Source organism: Perca flavescens, chromosome 2 (assembly GCF_004354835.1).
Source record: "Perca flavescens isolate YP-PL-M2 chromosome 2, PFLA_1.0, whole genome shotgun sequence".
Classification (NCBI taxonomy): Eukaryota; Metazoa; Chordata; class Actinopteri; order Perciformes; family Percidae; genus Perca; species Perca flavescens.
In genome coordinates, this window is record NC_041332.1 from 23768828 (window position 1) to 23777713 (window position 8886).

An 8886-nucleotide genomic window follows, 5' to 3' on the forward strand; every position below is an offset into this window, starting at 1 on the left:
AATGGAAGAAGCTAAGCATGACTGTCAATCTCCCTCGGACTGGGGCTCCATGCAAGATCTCACCTCGTGGGGTCTCAATGATCCTAAGAAAGGTGAGAAATCAGCCCAGAACTACACGGGAGGAGTTGGTCAATGACTTGAAAAGAGCTGGGACCACCGTTTCCAAGGTTACTGTTGGTAATACACTAAGAGGTCATGGTTTGAAATCATGCGTGGCACGGAAGGTTCCCCTGCTTAAACCAGCACATGTCAAGGCCCGTCTTAAGTTTGCCAATGACCATTTGGAGATCCAGAGGAGTCATGGGAGAAAGTCATGTGGTCAGATGAGACCAAAATAGAACTTTTTGGTCATAATTCCACTAACCGTGTTTGGAGGAAGAAGAATGATGAGTACCATCCCAAGAACACCATACCTACCGTGAAGCATGGGGGTGGTAGCATCATGCTTTGGGGGTGTTTTTCTGCACATGGGACAGGGCGACTGCACTGTATTAAAGAGAGGATGACCGGGGCCATGTATTGCGAGATTTTGGGGAACAATCTCCTTCCCTCAGTTAGAGCATTGAAGATGGGTCGAGGCTGGGTCTTCCAACATGACAATGACCCGAAGCACACAACCAGGATAACCAAGGAGTGGCTCTGTAAGAAGCATATCAAGGTTCTAGCGTGGCCTAGCCAGTCTCCAGACCTAAACCCAATAAAGAATCTTTGGAGGGAGCTCAAACTCTGTTTCTCAGCGACAGCCCAGAAACCTGACTGATCTAGAGAAGATCTATGTGGAGGAGTGGGTCAAAATCCCTCCTGCACTGTGTGCAAACCTGGTGGAAAAACTACAGGAAACGTTTGACCTCTGTACTTGCAAACAAAGGCTACTGTACCAAATATTAACATTGATTTTCTCAGGTGTTCAAATACTTATTTGCAGCTGTATCATACAAATAAATAGTTAAAAAATCATACATTGTGATTTCTGGATTATTTTTTTAAATTTTTTTTTTAAGATTGTCTCTCACAGTGGACATGCACCTACTATGACAATTTCAGACCCCTCCATGATTTCTAAGCGGGAGAACTTGCAAAACAGCAGGGTCTTCAAATATTTATTTTCCTCACTGTATATATATCACATACATAATACATTGTATTTTTGTGTGTATATGTTTGTTGTGTTATGGTACTGGATGCCTAAAATTTCCTTTTGGATGAATAACTTATCAATCTATATATCTATCTATCTGTCTATCAATTAAATCAATCACAGGAACGTTAAATCACCCGTAGGCCTACGTGTGTCGTGTGATCACGGCAACAAATAGCCTAGGCCTAAACAAATCTGTTTATTTTATGTGTGCCAGCTGTAAGCTTTGCTGCTTTGTGAAATGCCAGATGAAATGGTACAAATGCACAAAATAAGAAGAAAAAAAAACACATTTGAACACAGCTGCTGTGGGGGAGGCGAGCATACGAGTTGCACCTCCACTGCAACTAGCGGATGTGTTTTACTTTTCTTTTCTCTCATACGTTCTCACTTCCCTCCTCTACTTACCAACCTCGGCGTTGTCAGGCAGGTGCCAACATATTTCGTCTCTGTATCTTGTTTCGTCTCTAATCAATTCATACTCTAGCATTGGCGTTTTATTGTAAGCCTATGTGGATCGGCAGATTGTAATTAATAACAGACCGTTTTTGCAGTTTTGTGATTTTGCTCCGCGCTGTGAAGTCTTCAAAAGCGGCAGCCTGCATCCGCCCGTTAAAGATTGAGAAGACTGACAAGAAAGGTAACAGTCTTTTCCTTTGTCTTGATACACAATGATAGCCTGCTGAGGTTTCTATCCTACGATATTCTATGCTATTCTTATCTATTTAGAAATGTAATTAAGACTCCATAATGTTGGCAAAAACCTAAACTTTTAACGTTTCAACATTACAACTTTAAAATAAACATCTGAGATGTTCAGGGTTTGTTCTTATTCTCTCACTAGAACAAAAATATAATTATGAATGTGTAAAATACAATTTTATTATATATATAAAATAAAATAAAAGTATGTTAGCCTACATGGAATAAGAAAGAGGGTTTGATCCATGTTTTCTTACTTCATCAATTTAATAGCCTACTTCTTGCTCCAAGAGTAGACTGAGAGTATAAAACTAAGACTTCCTCTTGAGAGATAATTTTGAAAGTTGAATTGTGGAAAAAACACTGATTAAAGTGTCCCATTTACGTGATGGAGGTCTTTCCATATATGTGTATGTGTCATGGCAGGTGGTTTTGAGGTTATGACTTATTACTTCTGCCTCTTTAATACAATTGTCAAATTGTCAATTGTTATGTGTCAGAGAAGTCCTAAGAAACCACCAGCAGTATTTCGTTGATCATGAGATTCATCAGGGAGATACATTGGAGTTAATGGAGACAGACCCGTCATATGTATGTGTCTGATAATACAGCAAACATATTGTTAATGAGCCTCTGTTAAAGTCTTCAGGATCAAGCTGTGAATTTTGGGTCACACCCAAGCACAAATCTTTACTTCCGTATACTTTGTTATATATGTAATGCTTTACACTTCAACCTCTCTTTGTGAATTTAAAATGTCTGTTACGAAAAGAAAAGTGGATGTCATCTGCCACATGCAGTACTACTCAGCAGTTTACTACTTTCATATTGTCTTGCAAAACATTTTATTAAGAGCCACGCTGCTGTCATTTTCTACAGTAGGCCGCATGTTGTATGAGAAGAATCTGTCCACTGTCTGGAGGAACATGGTTTCAGTTAAATGAACAATTTGCTAAAGCAATTACGTTTCTGTCTTTTAAAAGTAAGACAATAGAGTGCTTACAGATACCTTGTGTTTGTAACATATCCTCTCTTCCTCAGTAGATTTCCCTCTTCAACTCTGAGCGGTTCGATCTGTTTGGACAGAATGACGGCCATCATTAGAGAGAAGGACCATCACCTGACCACGCTGCAGAGACCCAGCAGGAGTGAGATAAGCCGAGAGGGCCTGAAGAACTAAGTAAGACGTTATGTGAAGCGTGTATGAAGCTCACTGCTGGAGAACTGCTGACTGTACAAAAACTTCTCCATATGAGAGACGGTTAAGGACTCTGAAAAGAGAGACGTTGTAGGTCAGTTCAACAAGCTGAAAGACCACTGGCATCTCTAGGCGTGGAGATACCACAAGGAAGGGCTACAAATCGCCTGCTATTAAAACTACTTCCTGAACACAGGAGTACAACACACACAGATGAGTGATCGCCAACTTTGACTACCTCGTGAACTCTGTTCCTCTTCAAGTTCCAGAGAAATACTTTTTTTTTCTCCCATAGAACCACCAAAATCTAGAGGAGTGAGACTGTCGGAGGCAACTATGGACGGCCTGGAAGAGATGTCGGTGAAGTGTGTCCTGGTCGGGGACAGTGCGGTGGGCAAGACGGCGCTGCTGGTCCGCTTCACCTCAGAGACTTTCCCGGACACGTACAAGCCCACAGTGTTTGAGAACACAGGGGTGGAGGTGTATATGGACGGTGTTCAGATCAGCTTGGGGCTGTGGGACACTGCGGGCAATGACAACTTTAGACAAATCCGACCGAGATCCTACCAGCAGGCTGACGTCGTCCTCGTCTGCTACTCTGTGGCCAACCCTAACTCGCTGGCCAGCATTCAGCATAAGTGGATGGCTGAGATTCGAGAGAACTTGCCCAAGGTGCCAGTGCTGGTTGTGGCCACCCAGACGGATCTGCGGGAGATGGGGGTGCATCGGGCCAGCTGCATCTCAGCGGTGGAGGGGAGACGCGTGGCTCATGAAGTCCACGCTAAAGGCTACCTGGAGTGCTCCTCCTTAAGCAACCGTGGCGTGCAACAGGTGTTTGAGCATGCAGTCCGGACGGCCGTAAACCAGGCCAGGAAACAGGCCAGGAGACGGATGTTCAGCATTAACCAGTGCAAGGTCTTTTGACCTTTGACCTTAGACTTGGTGGGCACCTGAGCCTTCATGAGAGGCCTTTTTCAAGTGCGCTGTTCAAACTCAGAAAGGGCCTGTAGAGGTACTAGAACCCAAAGCTGTATTTCTCCGTATATACCTACGCTAACGGTGTGTCCTGCCCGCCCCAAAAGACTCCTCTAAACTCAAACTAAAAAAAAAGGAATACTTTGATCAAATGTAAACTGGTGAAAGTTCTACTTTTGTGTGATCCAGGGAGAGATGTGAAGAAAAGGAGTTAATCTTTGATTCTTCTGATCTGCTTGTGAATTAAACCACAGCTCATCACATGGAGGTGTTTTCGATGGGACATTGGAGAATTTTTGTCTTTCAGAATTACTCCATGAAGAACTTTTACTATGAAAGGCTTACTTTAATTAAAGCATTTGAAACTTTGATATTGACACAGCTGAGTTAAACTCTTCAGAATAAGGAAATGTGGGTGTTAGCTCAGAGAGCCCAACATTTGTGTTGCATCGGGCTCTAAATATTCTCTATTATTTCACCAGGGAGGATAACATTTCATTAGACTTGAACAGGAAATAAACCGTCAATAGATCGAAGCAGGCTGTATGTTTCTCTCGGTTATACGTGCATTTTATATGCTATATAGCTCTCAAATCTATTTATAAGATACCTGTGTTTTTATTGTTTGAAATGTATACACAGACATCAGTTGCATTGAAATGAAATTTGACTAATGCATGACAGTCAACACACATCAATCATTGAAAAAAAACCATAAAACATATATTTTAAAAGTTTGTTTTTATATAAACAAAATATAATTGAGAAGTTTGTTTAATAATTTAATATTTGAAGAGGATTGAAACTTTTTTTTAAATTCTACAATAAAAAAAGGGACATGATACATAAACATTGTCTGAAATGTTTACACTTTTTATTGAAACTATATGCCACATATTGGCAGCTTCTGTGGATTTTTTTTAAATTGTATTTTTATTTAATTTAATTGTATACCTCGTTTTAGAAAACTACCGTATAAGAAACATTTGAAGACATGACCTGCTACTATGTATCTTGCAAACTATCCCTGTTGTCCATAAATTAAAACTTCATTCATAACATTGACACAGTATTGTTTAATTTATATCTATACAATTTTACCCATTACGTAAAAAAACACTGGGAAATAATCTACAAGAGTTTGAAATAGTAATTTTCCCTAATGATGGCTGCGTTATCTCCCCTTGGTTTCTCTTTCTATCTTTTTGAGGGAGTTTGCATTGGATTTGAATATAAGTGTGCATTTATTATGAAAGTTCCCTTTTCTGCCTTTCTTGATTTACACTTTGTCTGAACTCAAATAAACTCCATAAGAATCATATAAAAGGTATAATGTATACAGAAAAAAGGGAAGTTCTCTGCGCTTCTGCAGACCACAACAATCCAGTACAACCAAGGCAGGACACAACAATATAAAATAGCAAAAAATTGCCGGTGCAACACAGATGTCTTCTTACTTGATGGTTTTATTTCTAATAATAATAATAATAATGATTTAGGACTCTGATGAAGATGTAATCTTACATCGAAACGTTAGTCACTGTTATGCACCTTAAGAAATAAAACCATCAAGTAAGAAGACATCTGTATAATGTATACACTTTGTAGGTGTTTTGTAGCTTATATTATTTTGGCCACTTCCAGACAGATTTCATAGAGTATTAAATATGTGATGTACATACTTATATTACATCTTTTATATCCCATATGTGTCATATCAAAACACATACACTATGGAGTATTTCACTACCATTTACCAAGCCTATGTATGAAATCTGTATTAGAATTCACATTATATTAGATTCATATACAAATAATGTGATTTGTACATTTTTACAATGTATGATTTAAATTGCGATTTTATTTTTTTGGAGCGGTATCACATTTTTGACTCTGACCAGATTATCAAAGGGTATTTGTTGAATGATGAGTAGGTCATACAATTTTGTTTACGAAGCCATCAAACAATGCTGTCAGACATACGCGCTGTGTGTCTTTAATACAGTATTCATAAATGCTTAATTGAGTGGCAAGACATGAAAATAACGGAAGAGTTGCATACTTAATAAATAGAATTATCTCAGTGAAAAGGTAACAAAGATTGCGAGAGACAGCTTAGTCAATGAAAACAACACATAGCTGTTTGACTGTGTGACAATGCATAGCTAACATACACACACAACGCACCTGGCCGGACCCACAATAGAGAAGAGATAGAGACGTAAGATAGTAGATCCCACGTGTGACTTTAAATCTTTGTATCTCTCCTAGTCAAGTTTTATACCTAATACATACCAGTGTAGTCTTGTATATAAGTAAGTACGGAATAAGATTTATGTCCTTAAATGTGACATATGTAGGTCTCTATGTGTGTGTCCGGAGGTTTGAATATGGACGTGAGAGGATGATATGAGAAAATGAAGGCTGTGTTAAACGATTTATTGTAGCTGAATGATAATAAAAGCACAAAAAAAGACGACCAGGAACAGCAAAGAACCAGGAAAAAGCTCAGAAAAGCTGTTCCTCCCCCCCCATGCTTCTTTCCCGCTCTTTCTCTACATTTCTCTGTCTAATGTGGTGTTCGTAGCTGCTGAGGATGAGAGATACAATACAGGCTTTTCAAGGATACGCTGAAAACCCTTAACCACATCCCAACACACATTATAAAGTCAAACTTGTGCAAACACACACAGCGACTCTAAGTTACTCAGTTCTCACACACGTTTACTCATTCTGTCCATGTGCACACACTTATGTTCTTAAATACATAACCATACATCCACACATCATACAGAGTCATGTAGATAACAAATGCACAGGACAGTCTACATGAACATGGTATGAACTTTATGAAAGTCTTTCTTACTTGACATAGTATGACAAAATACCAAAACTTCTTAGAGCATACTGATGAACCATTTAATATTGGAAATTATATATATCATAGTACTACTTATTATTATTTTACTACCATAAACCTCAAATTATTATTGTCTTTTTACAAGTTGTTTAGGACACTGACTAAACATCTGACACAGACACCCCAAGTATGTTCAGATTCATTCACAAAACAGCTCTCCTATTGAATTTACTACATATAATCCATTATTATATTATTATTTATCGTTTAAATACTGTCTGCATGTTTGTAGTTTTGACAAAGTGACAAAGAGAAAACGCTTTGAGTTTAACATGTTTGAGTGCCTGCTGTGGCCAGATCTTTCATCTCTCATTGTGCTCTCTTCTCCCACAACTACCGCAATGCCTCATCCTCACACACACACACACACACACACACACACACACACACACACACACACACACACACACACACACACATTCTGACATACTTCTCAAGGGCCTCTGATGTGTTATCCAATGTACTAATAAATTAGCCTTTTTCACAGCAGACATTTTGACATGTCATAGCAGAGGTGCACATTATGTACAGTAACTAATAACATTAGTAATGATCTCGTTTCATTTAGGTGTTGTTCCAGGGTTCTGGTATTGTACTCATTGACATGGTTTAGTGCTTAACCTACATGAAACAGAGCCATTATTAATCTGCTACAGCTGCGCTTTTTCTGACTATGACAAATAAATCAGCTCATTCTTATCAGCTAATTCACAGTTGCAGGGCTGGAAGGTAACAGAGTACATTTACTCAACTACTGTAAGTAAGGTACTTAAGATAAGGTAAGATTAACAATACAAAATAGAATCATAAAACGTTATTGATCCCTTGGGGGAGAATTCACAAGCTACCCAGCAGTATATAAAGTACTTGAAATTACCCCCAACTTTACCAGCTGCAAAATTAAAAATGATGAACATATTAATGCATCAATAATTACAATCCAATAATATAATTCACATTTTCTGAAATGAGCTATTCTGTATAATGAGTGCTTTTACTTTTGGTACTTTAAGTGTATTTTGATTGCAATACGTTTGTACTTTTACTTAAATAACATTTTAAATGCAGGACTTTTACCTGTTACCATTATTTCTACACTGGTAAAAGATCTGAATACTTCTTAACCCCCTGCTCAGTTGTATGCAACCTTGTACTATGTGTCATGAAGTAAAATACATCAGGCTTTAGCTACATAGAATAGTTGTTAGTAGGATCAGTTCATTATTGCTTTTGTTTTCTAATGTGATTTGTTAACTATAAGGAAAATATAGAATGTAAGCAGACTTCACGTCAACCACATAACTTACTGTATACTGTATATACTGTAAAAATGACTTCTACGACTGCAGAGGAGCATTGTTCACTAGACATTGCTGTATTACTGTATACACACACACACACACACACACACACACACACACACACACACACACACACACACACACACTTCCTTAGCTGTTACTACACCACTGCTTTTTGCTTTTTCTGTTGTTCTCTGTGTCTCTACCGTTCTGTCGTTCTCTCACTGTCTTCTGCTGTCTTCTGCCCCACTGTCTTCTGCCCCACTCTCCCCAATTTACTGAAAACACAGACGCGCACACCTCTGATGTACACCATCATTCTCATTTACAAGCTCACAGTGCCTCTTCTTTTTGTACAGTGTATCCGTTATATTATACTTTATACTACAAACACACATTTAGTCCTTATCTGTCTGCCTGTCTGCCTGCCTGTCTGTCTGTCTGTCTGTCTGTCTCTCTCTCTCTCTCTCTCTCTCTCACACACACACACACACACACACACACACACACACACACACACACACACACACACACACACAGGAAACACCTGTCCTATGCTAGCTCAGTACCACAGAAACTCAGTGACACATTAACACATTACCGTGTGCAGTACTCTGCAAAATAACAGAGTAGAACAATGTCAGTAACAATT

At 38.8% G+C, this 8886-nt stretch overlaps 1 protein-coding gene across 2 annotated transcripts; it reads left to right on the forward strand.

Annotated features, from left to right (window-relative positions):
* The first annotated feature begins 1442 nt into the window (after positions 1–1442).
* rhoh (ras homolog family member H) lies at positions 1443–5039 on the forward strand. Of its 2 annotated transcripts, XM_028602351.1 has the most exons (3): positions 1443–1568; positions 1693–1778; positions 2882–5039. In XM_028602351.1, exon 3 carries the CDS (start codon positions 3375–3377, stop codon positions 3960–3962), a length of 588 nt encoding a protein of 195 aa, XP_028458152.1. In that variant the 5' UTR covers positions 1443–1568; positions 1693–1778; positions 2882–3374; the 3' UTR covers positions 3963–5039. The 2 variants fall into 2 exon arrangements, with proteins under 2 accessions (XP_028458152.1, XP_028458144.1); XM_028602343.1 differs by having other exon boundaries at positions 1443–1778; positions 2885–5039.
* Positions 5040–8886: the final 3847 nt, after the last annotated feature.

Coding starts and splice junctions, on each gene's coding strand:
- rhoh (XM_028602343.1), top strand. CDS start 3,375: ATGGACGGCCTGGAAGAGATGTCGGTGAAGTGTGTCCTGGTCGGGGAC.